Consider the following 20,082-nt stretch of genomic DNA (forward strand, 5'->3'; position numbering starts at 1 on the left):
AAAGTTTGTGCTTTAAACTTTAAGTTATCAAACTTAAGTTAGTAGGCAGTTGCATCATGGTCTTTGGAGGTGTCATATCCCAAAGTCTGATCACTTTGACCTTGACTTTGTCCTTTGATACCTATATGATAGTAAAACCTTGTATTATAAGGGTCATGCCTTTTGTACCTTAAAGGTTTGGTTAACCTATGGAGTTTAACTGTTGCATTTGGGCTTGGGGTGCATCACATACCAAAGTCAGATCATTCTGACCGTTTTCATTTGACCCCTATGATAGTTAAACAGTGTATGGTTTGTGTTTGGTGCATAATTTTGAACTGTAACCTTTTAATTGACAAAACTTTGCACACAAAAGGTTTCACAAGCCCAGTAGCCAGTACTTCTGTACTGGCATGAAAATACGGATTTTTTTGTGTTATTAAAATTTGCTGTTACAAAATGTTAGAAATTATTATAAATTAAGGAATGTATCTCCCTCATTCAAATCTCTGATTCCTTTCACGGATTTGGCTATACTTTTTGGACATTTTTGGATTATAGCTCTTCATCTTTTATATAAGCTTTGGATTTCAAATATTTTGGCCACGAACATCACTGAAGAGACATGTATTGTCGAAATGTGCATCTGGTGCAGTAAAATTGGTACCGTTAATGTTATTCTGGAACACAGTTCTAACACATTCAGAAAAGTTAAGACATTTTCAAAAATTCTAAATAAAACTTGGTGAAAAACATGATTCATAACTTTCCTAAATGTTTTGATAAGTTAAAAAGTTATCAAGGTTCCATTTTCATCAATCAAAGTTCACCTTTGATGAAATTTGCTATTTATTATGTGCCTTTTGCTCTGAACATGTTTTGGTCTTATTCATCTTTGGCATTCAAATCTTTGAATTTGAGCATTCCTGATGAAGGTTAATCATGTTTACCTACAAAAGCGTCTCAGACACACCAAATTAGTAAGACAAACTCAAAAAGAATTAAGACATTTTCAGACAAATAGAGACAGTATATATACATAACTTGTTTGCCATCATGGAAAAATGGACTTAAAAGCCAATCTGCCAGAAAACCATGATGGAACATTGGACTTTGATTACATTTGAAATAATTTCTTTGACTTTGATTTTGATGATTATATATATAGTAAAATTAAAATGTCTGTATTTCGTTTAAAGGCGGATAATTTAAACATCAGTTATTCACAGAAGGTTTATCTACTATCCAGATAATCTTGCTTTTCACTGTTAGTAAGAGTTCAGTTTTATAGTTTATTGACTTATTGGAAGATCTGATTGACAGGGGTCTTTTGTTCATTTAAGGAATGACTAATATTTTTTATGTCTATGCAAAAATAACATGAAAAATGTGGTGCACACTAAATAACTGGCGTAACGGGTTATTTCAAAGTGTTCACGACATTTTTTTAATGTTATTTCGAATAGGCAGACAAAATATTACAGTCATTTCTTATAATTGAAGTCTTAATTCCATTTTAAACCGGAGTAAAGCATGAAATAGTTATCAAAGGTACCAGGATTATAATTTAATACGCCAGACGCGCGTTTCGTCTACATCAGACTCATCAGTGACGCTCAGATAAAAAAAGTTGCAAAGCCAAACAAGTGAAGAGTTGATGAGCATTGAGGACCCAAAATTCCAAAAAAGTAGTGCCACATACAGCTAAGGTAATCTATTCCTGGAGATAAGAAAATCGTTAGAGTTTGGAAAAATTCAAAGTTTTGTAACAGGAAATTTATAAAACTGACCATATATAAATGATATTCGTGTCAACACCGAAGTGATGACTACTGGGCTAGTGATACCCTCGAGGACAAAATGTCCACCAGCAGTGGCATTGACCCAGTGGTGTAAATAGTTATCAAAAGTACCAGGATTATGATTTAATACGCCAGACGCGCGTTTCGTCTACATAAGACTCATCAGTGGCGCTGAGTTCAAAGGTGCAAAGCCAAACAAGTAAAGAGTTGAAGAGCATTGAGTACCCAAAATTCAAAAAAAGTTGTGCCAAATGCGGCTAAGGTAATCTATTCCTGGAGATAAGAAAATCCTTAGAGTTTGGAAAAATTCAAAGTTTTGTAACAGGAAATTTATAAAACTGACCATATATAATTGATATTCATGTCAACACCGAAGTGCTGACTACTGGGCTCGTGATACCCTCGGGGACAAAACTTCCACCAGCAGTGACATCGACTCAGTGGTGTAAATAGTTATCAAAGGTACCAGGATTATGATTTAATACACCAGACGTGCGTTTCGTCTACATAAGACTCATCAGTGGCGCTGAGTTAAAAAAAGTTGCAAAGCCAAACAAGTAAAGAGTTGAAGAGCATTGAGTACCCAAAATTCAAAAAAAGTTGTGCCAAATGCGGCTAAGGTAATCTATTCCTGGAGATAAGAAAATCCTTAGAGTTTGGAAAAATTCAAAGTTTTGTAACAGGAAATTTATAAAACTGACCATATATAACTGATATTCATGTCAACACCAAAGTGCTGACTTCTGGGCTGGTGATACTCTCGGGGACGAAACATCCACCAGCAGTGGCATGAAAAACCGTTGATGACGTGAAACGGACACATGACAAAATTATGTCTATGAACTGATAAACAAAACAACTTCAGCCAATCAGAACACCTGTTACATCCAAAATTAAATTATACTTAAATAAAAAGGTCAATAATCAATTGATAGTTGGAAATGATTGACACTGTTCATTTTAAAAGTTGAGAAAAGTTTATGTAGCCAGACAGTTTGTTATCTTGTAATAACTATTATTTTGTGAATTGTAAATCTTTTCTACATTCTTGTTATCTGTTAAAACCTGAAAAGGATGACTAGTCTTCTGGTCTGTTGGTCTTTGGTGAATTGTTGTCTCATTATCCGTCATCCCACATTAGACTTTAATGAATGGTGATAAGAATTCTTTATACACATTTCTTTGTAGATTTATTCCAATTGTGGATGGATTCTATACATTGTTACAGTAGACTGGAAGAGGATGGACATAGATTTGATGTCAGCGAGAAAACATCAGATGATCTTGATCCACCAATAGTTATTGTTGGCACTTGGAAAGATGCGTTGATCTCTGATGTACAAGAGGTATTAATAATTGCCAATTTTTTCAGATGTTTGTGTTTATTTGTACAGGACCATGGGGAACTGATTATTATACTAGACCAACATATTGACAATATCCAAACGAAATAACTTTATCAGATTTTAAGGTTTTAAGTGTTTAAAGGATAACAATATTTTCTATTAGTTAACAGAAACTTAAATCTTTCAATAATATCTGAAAAAAGATACAGTACAATTGTCTCGTCATAGACACAATGATTGAATTTTTGTATGCCAGAAGGTGTTCTTCTTCACAAGTCATAAATGACGTTCGAATAAAAAAAAGCAAAAGGCCAAATAAGGTACGAAGGGGAACAGCTTTGACGACCCATAATTTTGAATATCATTATATAAATTGATATTTTTTTAGTGTTTTCAATGTTTTGTTTTGCAAAGAGAAAGCAAACACACTTAATTCTATCTTTTAGATTGATGATGCATGCAGTGAAAGTATATTGAAGTATACGGAGAAAATGTCAGAAGATGAACTAAGACATATAAGGCAAGAATACTTTATCTCCAACACAGAAGATGATCCTAGTGTATTTCAGCAAATTCGAGAAAACATCCTAAACTTAGCCAGAAAAATGAAAACATGGAACAAAGATTATCCTTTAAAATTCATTCAGCTGGAAACACGACTTCAAAAAAAGAAGAAGGAGTTACCTATTATATCCTTTCAGGAAATTCAGAATATCGCTAGTGATATACCTAAGCCACTAAATGATGACGAACTAATATTGTTCCTTGAATTTCACCATGAGATCAGAGCTTTAGTTTATTTCAAAGATCTTCCCTCTTATATTATTTTAGACACACAGTGGTTGTCTGATGCTTTTAAATGTATTGTAACAGCAAAGAAATTTAGAGCTATTAGTATCAAAAATAGAAAAAAATGGGATGTATTCTACAGTAGAGGCATATTATATAATGAGGTTTTAGAAGATATATTCAAAAAGGAAAACAATTTTTCTAAACACAAGGATCATATTCTGAACGTCATGGAGAAATTTGATATCATTATACATCCAAACTCATCAGATGGAGATGCTGCTGATGAAACCCCTTGCTATTATGTACCTTGTATGATTAAATCAGAACCTGAGTATGACATATACGAAATGTTTAATGTGACAGAAAACACATGTAATAAGTCTGCCTGGTTATGTTATAAGTTTAGGTTTCTACCACCTCATTTAATGAATCATTTAATTGCTTCTCTGTGCAGGAAATATAAAGTTGCAGAAGTTGTCACTAAGGAATTGAAAAGACAAATTGCTCTTTTTGGAGGCTCAGCTGTCTTTGAGTTACAGAAAACGACAAAATTAGCAAAATTACATATAATGAAATGTTCGAATTGGATTCAAATTCAGGTTTGGCAATTTGGGAAAGGACGTGGAGGAGGTATGTACAAATACATTGACGACTTTGTGACCGAAGAAATTGTCAAGATAATAAGCACAAGATTTAAGATGTCTAATTTGAACTTTTGGAAAAAATGGGAATGTGGCCTAACAAAACCAGAGTCTGTTACAGGATCAAATGATTTTAGTGAAGAGCAGATTGCAGAATATTACTGTGAGAAATGTGCAGGCACCCATATATTCATTGATGAATGGCAAGATCTGAAAAGTAGAAGACTTTGCGTAAGTGAAATATTTATTTATTGCATAAAAACTTTGATTGAAGGAGATGGGTATATTGATTGCCTTTGTGCTGATTTTTTGGAAAAGTGGTGATCCAAAGGTTTTGACCACCTAAATATTCAACGGACACAAGTTTTGTATTTTTCTGGTTGTTCTTTATCCATGGAGTAATGATTTCTTATCTTATAGAAGTTAGCATGAAAGCTGTTGACAATACAATGATGTTTAGCTTATCATTATTACCTTCATGTAACCCTGAGCTGTGTACTAAAAGTTAAAACACTTGATTTTATTTGGTTTTAGTGTCTGGAACATTACTTTATTTTATCCTTTGGCATAGGCTTTTGATAATTGAAACATTAGTGCAGTGGCTCATTGCAATGTTTTTTCGTACCATAGAGGATGACCTTTGACCTTGTCCTTATTTGTTTTGTATATGTCCACCATGTTTAATTAGTTTTCAAAGGTACCACTCTTACTGGGCTGGTGATACCCTCGTGGATGAAATGTCTACCAGCAGTAGCATCGAACCAGTGGTGTAAATAGTTATCAAAGGTACCAGGCTTATAATTTGATACGCCAGACGCCCGTTTTGTCTACATAAGACTCATCAGAGACGCTCAGATCAAAATAGTTAGAAAGCCAAACAAGTATAAAGTTAAAGACCAATGAGGACCCAAAATTCTAAAAAGTTGTGCCAAATACGCTAAGGTAATCTATGCCTGGGATTAGAAAATCCTTAGTCTTTCGAATAATTCATACTTTTACAAACGGTAAACTTATAAAAATGACCATATATAATTGATATTAATGTCAACACTGAAGTGCTGACTACTGAGCTGATGATACCCTTGGGGACGAAACGTCCAACAGTGGAATCAACCCAGTGGTGTAAATAGTTAGAAAGCCAAACAAGTATAAAGTTGAAGAGCATTGAAGACCCACAATTCCCAAAAGTTGTGCCAAATACGGCTATAGTAATCTGTGCCTGGGATACAAAAATCTTAGTATTTTGAAAAATTCATACTTTTACAAACAGTAAATTTATAAAAATGACCATATAATTGATATTCATGTCGGCACCGAAGTGCTAACTACTGGGCTGGTGATGCCTTCAGGGACGAACAAGTTTATTTCATTATTCTTGTATTCTCATATTTTTATTCATTTAACTATATTTATTTATTTATTTATTTATGTATTTTTTTTTTTTTTAATATTATGTTATCTCATCTTATATTTGTATGCATGTGTTTAACTTCTCTGTAACCTATGTACTTCATGGTTTTATGAGAATAAACTAAACTTAAATAAACCAGAACTCCAAATATATTCTTAATTGCCATTTATAATGTCAATCCTGTTTGAGCATGTTGATAACTAAGTACTGTTTGTTGCTTTTTTACTCCATTTGGCATTTGAATTGAGAATAGATACCGAGGCTGCCTTATTATTCAAATATCTTTTTCTAATTATTAAATTACACATGAAATAGAATCGAATGGGACACTCATACGTTGAAGTTGAAAATAAACTGACAAAGCTCTGGCAAAAAAGACCCAACAGCACACAAAACACAGAGTAGAAAACTAAAGATTGATCAACATGAACCCCAACAAAAAAGATTGTAGCACACATTTTATAGAAAGTAGTGAACCTCAAATACTAATAGATATCATTTTATTAATTATGTTAGCTGTCCCAGAGTTGTGAGATTAAACCAGTATCGAATCCTTACATAGAAAGCATCAGCCAAGTCCAAGCGAGATCCTCTAAGGTAACAAACAACTTTTGCAAGTTATCATTTTTAAATTGTTGATATTTTTATTACAAATACTGCAGATAGATATTACCATAACATGTATATAAACTTTTATGCATGATTTTTGGCCACATTTTATAAGAGGGAGATCACTATTGATTTTTTGACGTCAAAGATCAAAGTCATTGTGATATAGATATAATCTAAAAACCCTGCAAAAATGGACCTTCCAGATTTTATAAGAAATATACTACTTTTTGAATTGCAACTTTACTTGGATAAATGATCATATATGATAAGATAAGGTAACATGTCTTCATTGGGACTGTTACCTTGCATGTGAACTAGCACGTTCAAGCTCAATGTGTCGGGCTAACACAAAATATTGAAAATATTCATATAGCATGAACATATTTTTTTCATGAATATGCATATTAACTTTCCCCCGAAAGTTAAGCGATTAAGCGACATCATTATCAAAGTTCTTACAAATAGATATGTTGACACAATAGTGCTGCCCAAAATTATAAATTCCGAGGATCATTCCTCAAAGTAAACAGAAAAACTATGCCTCAAGGACATTAAAAGCTTTAGCCTTTTGCATGGGGGAGGGATAGATGTTGGTGTATGCAATCTTATAAAAAATAAGATGTGGTATGATCGCCAATGAGACAACTCTCCACAAGAGACTAGAAGGACACAGAAATTAACAACCATAGTTCACCGTAGGGCCTTCAACAATGAGCAAAGCCCATATCGCATAATCAGTTATAAAAGGCCCCGAAATGACAATGTAATACAATGCAAAGGAGAAAACTAACGACCTTATTTATTTTAAAAAAGAACGAAAAACAAATCTGTAACACATAAACAAACGACAACCACTGAAATACAGGCTCCTGTCTATTACCGGCACATACAAAATATAATGTGGTGGGGTTTAACACTTACTCTCTTAAGGCTCTTTTATTTGTGAATTGTAGGTGTGTGTCCGTGTCAAAGTAAATAAGAAAGACATTTCAAATATACATGGAGACTCATCTGCAGCAGCCATTTTGACAGGGGTATGTTATATTACTAATCTAGTGTTGTTTTTATTTGATTAAAGTACTTGGATATTATATTGGCATAATTGCAGAATTATGTCTTTGCATAATATGTTTCGTAATTATTTTGGACAGCATTTACAAATTTCGGTTGTGAAAAAAAAAAAAAATTATCGAGTTGGAAAATTTTTTTTGCAAGCTGATTGGTTTTAGGTTTATTATTATTTTCTTTTTTTTTCATTTTTTTTTGTTGTTGCAGATTTTAACTCTCCGATCACATGACTATTTTTAGCGAAAATACATTCACCAAACAATATTATTGAGCCTTATAATGGCTTTTTACCTATTTTAAATCATAATTTACTACTTTTATCTGCATTTCAGTTCACACAAGAAGAAATCAACTTTACAAAGATGGGAATGATAGCGCTGAATATTCTGGCTGATGCTTTATATGACCTCTTAAAACAAGACAAAGCAAATCTACGTCCAAGGAGCGATTGTGATATAACAAACTTGTACAGTGAGCACAGGAAATTAAATAAACACATTCCTAGTAATTCGTGGGGCGGGTCATGGCAAACTATTCGAAATACAGACATAGCTATTGGAGATGATATTGAGCGCATAAGACTAACAAGGAACGAACTACAACACTCTCGCATATTTAAACTCGAAGACAAACGTTTTATTGAATTATGTAATATATTAAGCGACCTTTTAAAACGGTTTGATCACCATAACATACCAAGAAGGCTGTATACAGATGAGCTGAATGATATCTTGGCTAAAACTATTTCTGCAGAGGAAGTGAAATCAATTGAGAATGATATATTAGGTAAATGATCTTTAAACAGTTTGATTGACTGAGTCTTTATCATGTTTTTCTTGTAATGTTTAATGTTTAATGTTTAAAATATTAGTGTATGCAGACTTACATATTTATTAAAGGTTAATAATGACTGTTGAATGAGACCATGTTTCTAGAAATACGTTCTTTGATTTGAAACAAGTCATTCTATCTTCTACTGGTTCTGCCCGGAAAAAGAAGTTTTATTTCGGTAAAAGTAGAATGTCAAATAAATAGAACCAAGTTTGACTTCAGAATATAACTATGGTCACATTTGGTCTTATTGAAACCAACAGTAACAACGAGGTGTCCTTTTGACTGTACGATATATATAAATACGTAACCATATCCGGTCAGAATGGGAACACTTAATCCGGTGTTCTGTGTACGAACCATTACAACAACTTGTTGATGGGTCTGTAGATGGCCTATTCAAATGCCTATCAAATATATTTTCAGTTCAATTCTGGTGGACGTCTTATGTACCACAGGACCTGATGATTGTACTAATTGTTAATAGGCACTGGGTACGGTTACATGGAAATGTAACAATAATAAAAATATTAATGTTACATTGGAGTCTAATTGCCGGAATGGAAAGTTGGGTAAGGAACCGATTAATTACGAATGTAACAATAATTATTGAGGCTACGGTTGCATTGAGTTATTGTTGATTGAAAAACAGCAATGTACGTACGCTAGATTAATTAAACTTAAATCTATAGTGTTATTGCTTAATTCTTTCATATGTACTAAATAATGCTGGTAATAATGATATATAATAAATATTGTTATTTAACAAATAGTGTGTAAATAGTTTTACCTATTCATGGTTTTGATGTTCTTAAAGATACTACTCCTGATTAGGACTGAGTACTCCAAAGGCGAAAAATACAGTTCAATGGTTTCACTTTTTAAGTATTTAACTGCAAACATACTCTTATTACTGTCATTATACTTTTAACAATGGATGGAGAGATTCCTATTACCAATTTTGTCTAGGGTGAAAAATTTAAAACTTGGGATGCGTTTGAAACGAAACTGAAACAATACCAAGACACAAACTTCACACAGCTAAACAAAGGCAGTTCTAAAAAAAAATATACATCAAAAGCAAAGTTTGCTAACTGTGAACTTAAATACTGGCAACTTCTGTATACATGTATCCATGGAGGACGTAAATTCGTTCATCAATAATGTGTAGGACTTAAACATGCTTTAAAAACCACTTACTGGATACATATGTAGAAACTGTCATTGTAAATAAAAAATTAAAGAAATTATATTTATAATTGTATGTCTTGTAAATATAAAATAAATGTCTTAAACTTTTATTATTTAGTACATATTACTAGTCCCATCGTACATTGCTGTTTTTCATGTAACAATAACGCAATGTAACCGTAGCCTCAATAGTTATTGTTACATTCGTAATTAATCAGGTCCTTGCCCAACCATGCATTAGTCTCCAATGTAACAATAATATAGCCAGTGCCTTGTTAATATGTTATCGTCCTAAACATCTATCAATAAAGTGATGTGTGGATTGATATTTAACACCACTTTCAGCACGATTGTACGTTGGCATGGTGGTCAGGTTTAATTGGTAGAGTTAGCCGGAGTGTCTGGAGAAAACCACTACCTTTGGCATGATTACTAGCTCGACTATTTAGACCACTGAACCACCGAGGACACATTGACTCGCATTTAATGATTGCTACTGGACTTTAAGGAAAATCAACCAATCAGTAACATATTGTATTTTTGTATTGAATCAATTCTGGTTTATTTGATTTCATTTCAGGAATGACGATTGAAGTTGAAATTGAACACTAAATCAAACAGTTATTTATACACGTCATATGTAATATACATACATAGTACTACCATAGCAACATATCTGCAGAAGACCAAACATTGGATAGAAGGCAATCATCTATAATTAAGAAACGTAAATCTGTTGATGAGGCAATATAAAGTTAGAATGAAAATATATTGTAAACAAACAATACAAATAAATGACAAAGATGAAAAAGTGGACCACATGGAAATAATAGGACTAAAGTGAAAGATGTGATCAATACTGGACGGGATAAATGTTGTTTTTTTCGAATGTAAACGGCAAAGACTTTAATGTTGTTATTGCTTCATACCATATTAATTATATTATGTACATACAAATGAATATCTGTTTATAAACATAAATATGTAGGTCTAATAATTTATATAGAACAGTGAGAAGCATGAGACAACATAAAGCATTTAGTACAATGTCCTCTATTACTATGTTTTTTAATGAAAAAGATATATGAATTATTTCATTGTTTTGTCCTCGAGGGAATTAGGTGTGGATGTTAGATTTCCTTTAATATATACATTTTTTTAACCTAGGCATGATTTTCTGACTAGCATATTGTCTTGTTATTTGTTTATCCCCGAAAACTGTATTTAGACCTTCATATGTCTTTCTGTTTTTGTAAGTGAATTGTTTTCTCATTGACATATACCCACACTCTTGTTACATGCATAAAAGAAAACTAAAACAAAAATATTTATTGGGAAATATATATAGGCGAGTGTAATATTTGAAAAAGACGTCTAGTTAAGGACTTTAATGCACCCACCTAACACACGACTAATTTCTTTTTCAAATGAAAGAATAATGATTTAACTTTGATTTTTGCCCGGTCGTCACAAAATCGTACGGTGCAGTTTTTGTAAAATTAACATTTATTTCAGAAATTAGTTGAAAATAATAAAATTACGACATGTTTTTCAAGCAAAGGAAATTAGTCGTATCTCTTCTTTTAGACAGAATAATTAAGTGAAATAGATTCTTAAAATAATGAAAAACAATATTTACAACTGTAAGTCCGCATGCTTTTGCATTCCTTCTAAATATTTGACATTTTGTACGAAAAATTTTCATAATCCTGACCTTTTCGGATCTACAATTAAATTTTTATTAAATGCTTTTGCACTTTATCCGTTTTAGAACACACCAAATTACTCACCAGTTATCGTTTTTTCATTCAAAGTCAAGACTTTATCTCAACATTCCTTAAAATCACGAATTTCTGTAATTTTATGATGTTGGGTAAAATCACTATAGTTTCCGGAATCCCTTATCTATTTCGTTATCGTTTTTTTACTGAATATATTAGTCGATTTCCGTGTACTTAATAGTGCTATTAGAGTACGATAAATCATATTTAAACGGTTCTTTTTCTATCTTTAACTTCAGTGTAGCTTAAATAGATATAAAATCGTCCGAAATTAAGATCAAATCAAAGTAAAACATAGTTTTTGAGTTCTGTAGAATTCACCCCTTTCTAAATAAGGAATCGTATCGGAAAATTGTAGAAAATCTTCCGAGTCGTGTCAAATTTTCACAGTCCAGTTCACAATGAAACCCTTTCTATGCTAAAAAGCAAAAACTATCCATTAATTGACACAGATGTATAGTCTGTCATGTATTTACTACATAGAAACTATGTAGTTAAACACTTAAATGAAGATACAGTTGTATTGCCGCAGTGGGAAAACGAAAAGATGAAGTTTACAGAAGACTGGTCGATGAATATGAAAAAATTGAAAACATCCCATTTGAAAATACAAAATATCATAAGAGTAGCTATAAATATTTCAAAAGTAAGCACAAATTATCATCTTCTGTTTTGTCTGTACAATGACTTTGTACTACATGACTGTACCAATTCTACCGACCAGTCTCTTCTAATATATCAACGAGGGCAGAAGATCTACAACTCATTCTGATTTGTCTCGGTTTGTATATTTTGCAAATATAAAGTATAAAGCCTATAAGCAAGTTACACAACTTCATAAGGTATCCTCTGAGGAGCAAACTCAAGCTGTATTGAGTGTTACTATATATATCCCATACAATGATCTGATTTTATACAAAATAACTCATGATAATTATACTATTAAATATTTATACCATCGAGCTTGCATCGTTAAATATTTGCTACAAAATTTGAAATCAGAAAGTAAAGAGCTATTTAATTCTGAACACAAAACAGCTTTTACTAACATTTCAACGATTAAATATGACGTGCCTGTACACAAAGAAGTATTCTGGTTGACAACTTTAATTACTTGATTAGCTAACCGGGCTTAATTCCTGCCCGAGGATCTCCGCCGAGAAAACTACACAAAATATTATCAGCTTCAACAAAAACTAAAAATATATGGTCAATTTATAGATACAGGTATACAGCCTCAACAAGGCCAAGGTACATCCAATATTGTATACAGTAGCTCTATAATTTTGTCTTATGCCGTAATGGCGGAAAATTACCCGTTTAAAATGACTGTGATATACAGTCTGTCAAATTTAAAGATCTGAGCAGTGACTGCGAAACTGGTTGCAAGCACTTTATGCAGCTACTAGTATTTTACGGAAGAAGATATAGGGTAACGTTGTAATCCAATCAGATGAATATCCATTATCTAAAAACATTTCACTGGATTATTCAATTGAAATTATGCCACCTGCTTTAAAAACATTTCTGTATTGTCTTTTGGATGATGGCGCATCTGCGGCAGTTAATAAAGCATACGATATTCCTATTGACAAAGTTCTTAGATGTATGGCTTTAGTAGACTGTATATTATCTATAAATATTTTACTCTTTTTCATTTAGGCTTATCATTACAAATGCACCGAATTTATGGACACCTTTGATAATTATTAACAAGTTTAACTGATCAGGAGATAAGAAAAATTGAAAATGGGGCATACATTCTACATGGCATTATTTTCTTCTGGGGGTCAAAATTTTATCCAAGATAATGTCGACCTAACTACAGAAACAATAAAAGTTCTCCGTATGACTTTGGTTGGCTAAAAGGCAACATCGGACCGGTATGATGTCATCCAACTTTCTACAAGATTTAGTGCGGTGACAGAAGTGTAAAAAGTCGTCTAGATCGCGAGTTTAATCTCCCCAAATAACACACGGCTAAAAATGGTCTTAACTTTAAGACAAATATTTCTTCTTTAGTTTTTGCCCTGTCGTCAAAATTTCGTACGGTCACATTTTTCTAAAAAGTCATTTTAATGACTAGTAGTATATTGGAGAGTTTCAACCCCCTTTTTTCAAAATGAAAAATTGTGTACGTTTGCTTACATTTAATTGAAATAGTTTTTCATGAAGCCATTTTTATATGTCAAAATATTCTATTTAGTATTTTATTTAAATATTAATAAAACTAAAACAATGATTCTGCAGCAAAATAATAAAAAAGTGGAAACATCTTTATCAAAATATAAAAATGAAAGTTTGTCAAATGTCTCTGAGTATTCATTTCTTGGAATTCTTGTGAAATCAAATGGAAACTTATTGCATAGCTCTGAAGAGCTTGTAAATAAAGCAAGGAAAGTGATGTTTGCCATTAAAACTTCTACTGGTTCCTTAAATAATCTGCCAGTTAAAGTAGCTTGCAGTCTTTTTGATTCTATAGTTAAACCAATAGCCACTTATAATTCAGAAATAACTTATATGGATACTTATGTTACAAAATTTAGAGCAGAAAAACGTGCAAATATTTCCAAAACAGATATAGACCCCCTTAATTTTACTGATAAATCAAGTTTAGAAAAATTACATTTGTCTTTCTGTAAATATATCCTCGGAACAAGAAAATCTTCATCAAACATAGCTGTGAGAACAAAGCTAGGGAGATACCCACTAGAGTTGCATATAAAAACTCAAAGTATACTTTACTTATTAAGATTACTAAATTCTGAAATTAATCCATTATTATACGAATCCTTGTTACTTTCTAAAAGTTTAGATAATTCAGGTTGCTATACCTGGTTTACATATGTTAAAAATATTTTGAAAGAGGTAAATATGGACGCATCCATTCTTGAGGAAAACAAAAGAAAAAATTACTCAAAGTTGTTAAAAAAAACCTTAAAACATCAATTCTTAAATTTCTACACAAATATATTTGAACAAAAATTTGAAAAAATAGATAAAAAAAGTAAATTGTATTTATATAAAAGTTTAAAGCAAAATTTAGAAATGGAAAACTACTTAAACTGTAAATCTTTTGAAAAGAGAAGGAACATAACAAAAATGAGAAATAGCGATCATAATTTAATGATAGAAAAAGGAAGACATTTAAAAATACCTAGAGAAAAAAGACTATGCACATCCTGTAATACAATGGAGGATGAAGCCCATTTTATTTTATACTGCAAAAAAATTGCTAAACTAAGAGATAACTTTATAGGAAATGTAATTAAACATATGCCAGATTTTATGTCCTGGCAAGAAAATGAAAAAATTAAATATCTTCTTTGTCCATCAACCTCAAAAGAAGTAGAAAGCTTAGGGTCCTATTTTAAACAGGCATTAGAACTGAGGACAGGGGACTCTTGATTTATTTATAAAATATATTTATATATCATATAGATAGATTGTTTTGCTTTTTTGCTTTTTTTGTTTTCATGGTTTTGTTTGTTAAATGTATTTTGTGTATGTTTATATTATTTGTCACAAACTTATTGTTCAGAGTTTATATGACAATAAATATTTGAATTGAATTGAATTGAATTGAATCTAATCTATAAAATTTGCGAAGTTTGGACTGTTTAAAATTGAGGTAATTTAATTGCAAATTCAGACACAAACTTTAGTTTCTTCTTCATATTAGTAATAAAAATTATCCCATGATATTTTAAGCATATAGTATTTCATAAAACTAATAAGTGATAAAAATTTCGGAACTAAAATATGAAAAAAAACATAAGAAATCAATGGAAAAAGAATGGACTAAAAACTTCAATTTCAACACGGAACTCAATCACTTGCCTTCCGTCACATTTTGTGTATTAGTCAACAATTTGCTCTCAACTGATATATGAAATTACTACCTTTTTCGCTATTATATACACATATTTTCAATTAAAGTGCACGTATATGCCACATACTTTGTTTGTATATGTTTATATTCTATGTTTTTTGTTATAAAACATCAAATATACTTTGTCAGAAAAGTCTTATTGTAAAATCAAAATAATTGACGGATAGTTTCAGTAAATATTCCGTGATATGTCAAATCCGTTGCAACTTGCTCCGATAAGTCCAAAGAAAAGACAAAAGTCGTTCAATTTTATGCAGTGCTTAATATGCAAAAAAAGCAAACTCGACTGGAATTTTGAGTCAATTAACCCATATAGGGAAGTCGATTTTTGTATCTGCATCGAATAAAAAATTGGATGAGGTGAACATCAAGATGTTTCATGCACAGACACTTATTTCTGTCAATATGAGTTTACTATCCATACCCGTACGAAGAATCACCCTTGTGATTTTCCGTACTGGTATGGATAGTAAACCCCATATTGACAGAAACAAGTGCCTGTGATTTCATGCGATAGCTGTTAATTCGAAGAACTCCGTGCAGGCAGTTTATCATCGTTCATGCTACAAAAGTTACACAAGTTAACATATTTGTGCCGCCTTTTAGAGCGAGGAAGCTTCTTATCTGATATTTAATGACGACATACAATTATCGGACTGTTGTCCCTCAGTTTCAAGTATTTGTATGCGTTCTAGAATGCAGTTGTTCAACTGGAGCGCTTGTATATTTTGTTGCAACGAAACATTTTAGAAATATTAAAAACTACTCAAGTTTGAATCAGATGAGCGTATGAAGAATGTTTTATCCGTGTCAGATAAAGTTAAAATTGAAATAGTTTTTCCGTCCATCTTTTAAACTTCAAGCACTCTGTCATTTTGGTTGCATTACAAATCATTTGCTAAAAACGAAAAAAGACCCAAAAAAATCCAAACCCGTGGAAGCAGATATCTCAGATCACGATACTGCTTTTACTAATTTTATGTTGGCTATTGACAACGATTTAATGGTCATTCCTCATGACACCGTTTCTTGATAAATATAGATCTTTTCTTCCGACTGACTCTAATTTAAAATATTCTACTTGTAACATGCGGTCTAAACTTATTGATTTCTATAGAAATTCAGTTGTCAAACAACTTCAACAAGTTCAAGGCAAATATAACATAATATATAGTAGCAAAATAATTATTTGAGATGCCATATCAGCTGCTAGGCAATTGAAAACTGACCTCAAAATCTCAATGTCAACGGTAATAGACACAAATAACGGACAGCTATTTCATTCCGCTGCAAGTATACTTAGGAAACACATCGAAACTCTAAAGAAGAATACCCAACTTCGGATGAATTGTCTCTTCCTTCTTCAATTCCGTCAATGCCTTCGTATTTATTACAATTTATTTCATAGTTACTTGATGAAACTGCATACAGCCAAGACTATTCTCAGGAAATGGCACCAGAGAAATTGCGTAAATGCTAAGCAATTGTTAAGTCAATCGTTTGTGTGGCCAATTTTGTTTTACTCTTTTTCATTTAGGATTGGTTTTACAAATGTACCATGAGTTTGGTTCAAAACACCTTGTTGAAACATTGAATGCCAATGGATTTTATGCTTCTTAAAGTAAAGTGCGACGCTATCTAATGTGTTGCCAACCATGAAAATGAGCGAATGTTTTCCTCAGCATCTTTGCAGACACGCAAATGGATGTCATCGCACCTTCCTAAACCCCCTTTTAGATCTCTGTTAAATCTTGGATGAATTGATAGGGATGGTTTGAAGCTGGTATTTTTTTTCGGAACAAATGTCTTCTGACTTCCTACAATACCTTGTCTATACTTGTAAAAAAACCTCAAAATAACGTGTTTGCTTTGACCAGAACCTTTCATGTGTCTTGTCATGTCTTGTGACGGTTGATGAAAATGAAGATGATGAAGATAATGGTTGATTTGGTATAAAGCTTGTTGCACTGGTACACCCAGGTTATGGGAGTGTTGGCGCACCCTTAGAAAAGTTAAACCCCGCCACATTCTGTATGTGTCAGTTTCAAGTCACGAGACGGTAATGCAGTGTTTGTCGTTTGTTTCTATATACTATATTTGTTTGTTTCTTATTTATTTTGTACATTAATCGGGCCTTTAGATTTTTTGTTTGTTTTACATTATTTATTTCGGGAATTGAAGACTATGCAGTATGAGTTTTACTCATTGCTGAAGCCCGTACGGACCTATAATTGTAAGTTAATGAATGTCTCATTTGTAATCATATTACATCTTCTTTTTTTATATGGAATACTTTTGAAGTTTGTGGTACGCTGCAAGGAAAAAAGGGGGGATATAGGTACAAACCCTATAATGTAATAGATTTTAACCAGAGTAAAATACACAACAACAGATAATACTATGGAAGCAATAATAATTGTGAAAAACCCAAAAACAACGAGTAGTCTATAAAAAAACCTGAAGTATCCCCAAATTCAATTTTAGGTCATATTTGACTGTAGTATTCTATTGCTTTGGTTTGATACCTCACCCAATATGATAGTTTAAAAAATAATTTTAAAGTATTGTCCTGCATGACACTTGATGTTTACCTGAAATTGAAATTTGTCAGAAGGTTAAGGTGCTCTAAACAATTTATAGGTTGAAAACTTGATTTTTGAAGTTTTGTTTATAAAACGTCGTTTTATGAATTTTTTTGATAAAAAAATCTCAATGATTAAGGTTTATGTATAATAACAAACAGTACTAAAGCCAAAACAGTATCAGTTGCATTTAGGTAGAGTTTAGAAATATAAAAAAATGTCAAAATTGAAACCCTCTCAAATTTTCACAGATTTTTACATATGACCTTTGACCTCAATTTAAAAAAAATGTGACCATATCAAGTCTTGACGACAGGCATATTATTATAGTACACTATTTCCTCTTTCCAATGATATATTATATAGGTGTGTGTTCGGTGGGGAGATTAAATTCAAAAAATTCTGCCTTCAGTCACCGCACTAATTTGATCTGTTTACGCATTGGTTTAGGTATAGGGGGAGGGTTGAGATTTCCAAAAACATATTAAACCCCGTCGAAATTTTGCGTCTGTCCTAAGTCAGGAGCCTCTGGCCTTTCTTAGTTTTGTATGATTTTTTATTTTAATTTCTTGAGTATATTTCGAAGCTTAGTATGACGTCCATTATCATTTCAAACTAGTACATTTTTGTTTAGGGGACCAGCTGAAGAACGCCTCCGGGTTTGGGAGCTTCTTGCTGCATTGATGACCCATTGGTGGTCTTCGGCCGTTGCCTGCTTTTTAAACGGGTTGGTGTCTCTTTGACAAATCCTTCATGTCCATTCCCAATTTTTAATTCAATCTGTTTATAGTAGATCTTGTGTCCGCTTTGAGCAAAACCTCTGCTGTACTGATATATGCCCATGCCAAGGAAGTTCTCTTTGTATGGATATTTTCACCGATAAGAATGATGAGATTACAAGTTAAAATGAAACTATAATATTCCGATATCGCAATATTCCGACACCTAAATGGTCCAACATCCCATTGGTCCGACGTTTCGATCATTTAGGTTATACGCTAACGGTATTTAAACATAAGAAAGCCAAATAAAAGGTTCAATATTAAGATAACCTTATCCTCCGTTTGAAGCGGTGAAACAAGATATAAAAAAAGTAATGCCATAGTAGCCGAACGTCATCACTAGAAAAAAAAGTACAAACTACTTTGTCAAGTGTTGTTTGGTTAATTAGATATCTCAAGATACACGGCGGCCGACTAAAGTAAAATCAAACACAGTTTGACGTACAACGAGTGATCATATTTTCCTTGTGATGTTTTATATTAAAATTGTCAATTTGTTGATATCAATATATACTAGTAGCACTTTACTCATTTTGGTAATGTTAGTTAGTACTCTTATCATATCTGATTTAGTGACGTAAATGAAATTGCGGTATGATCCAGACTCAACATATTGCACTACAATAATATAAAAATCTGCCCTATGGTTGTCTGATCTTGAAGCGGTTGGCAGGCTTTCAAACTAACAGGAGACCATACGCTTCCTCAATTTTAATGTACAGCTCATCATGGGACTTTTCTGAACAATTAAAAATACGTCATATGTTATATTTTCCCCATGCTTCAAATATTTTGTTTCGAATTATTTATATCAAATTTGCAGATATATGTTTGTAAATACGTGCATCAAATGATATGGAGGTATTATAAGATTTAGATAATGCAAGGGCGACTACAGATACATTTGTGTGACTTAATGGTTGATTTTCAAAGACTCCGAGAGAAAACATTACGTAGCATGCGTTACCGTTAAAATCAACCAAAATTAATTAATACTGTGATTGAAATATATTTTCCCAACAATAATACAGTATTCCTATAAAAATGTTTCGTTTTTGCATTTGTTTTGACTCGATTTTTCTACTGGACGTATCCGTGAATTGAAATTGCACCCATGACTTTTGACCTCGATTTAAAAAAAAATGCACCATTATTTCTTTTGACGACCGGGATATTTAGAAAGTAAACATTCTTACCTTTCCAGTGATATATAATTTAGCCGTGTGTTAGGTGGGTGCATTAAAAATGTAAATTTGGCTCTCATATCACTCGCCTAATATAGTCTTAATGTTTCCAGGTTCTGCTTGACATATTTAATAGTTTGTCTACTGTTATATCAACATGATATATAGAGAATAATACATGGCAAAAT

At 32.2% G+C, this 20,082-nt stretch overlaps 1 protein-coding gene across 1 annotated transcript in view; it reads left to right on the forward strand.

Annotated features, from left to right (window-relative positions):
- LOC143054486 (uncharacterized) overlaps positions 1-20,082 on the forward strand; it is a 108,579-nt gene that overhangs the window by 27,903 nt on the left and 60,594 nt on the right. Inside the window, exons 7-11 of the mRNA XM_076227510.1 lie at positions 2,970-3,127; positions 3,574-4,791; positions 6,488-6,568; positions 7,537-7,617; positions 7,984-8,437. Of these exons, the coding sequence (XP_076083625.1) occupies positions 2,970-3,127; positions 3,574-4,791; positions 6,488-6,568; positions 7,537-7,617; positions 7,984-8,437 (1,992 nt within the window). The remainder of the gene's footprint in view (positions 1-2,969; positions 3,128-3,573; positions 4,792-6,487; positions 6,569-7,536; positions 7,618-7,983; positions 8,438-20,082) is intronic.

The sequence above is a fragment of the Mytilus galloprovincialis genome, chromosome 12, assembly GCF_965363235.1.
Source record: "Mytilus galloprovincialis chromosome 12, xbMytGall1.hap1.1, whole genome shotgun sequence".
NCBI lineage: Eukaryota > Metazoa > Mollusca > Bivalvia > Mytilida > Mytilidae > Mytilus > Mytilus galloprovincialis.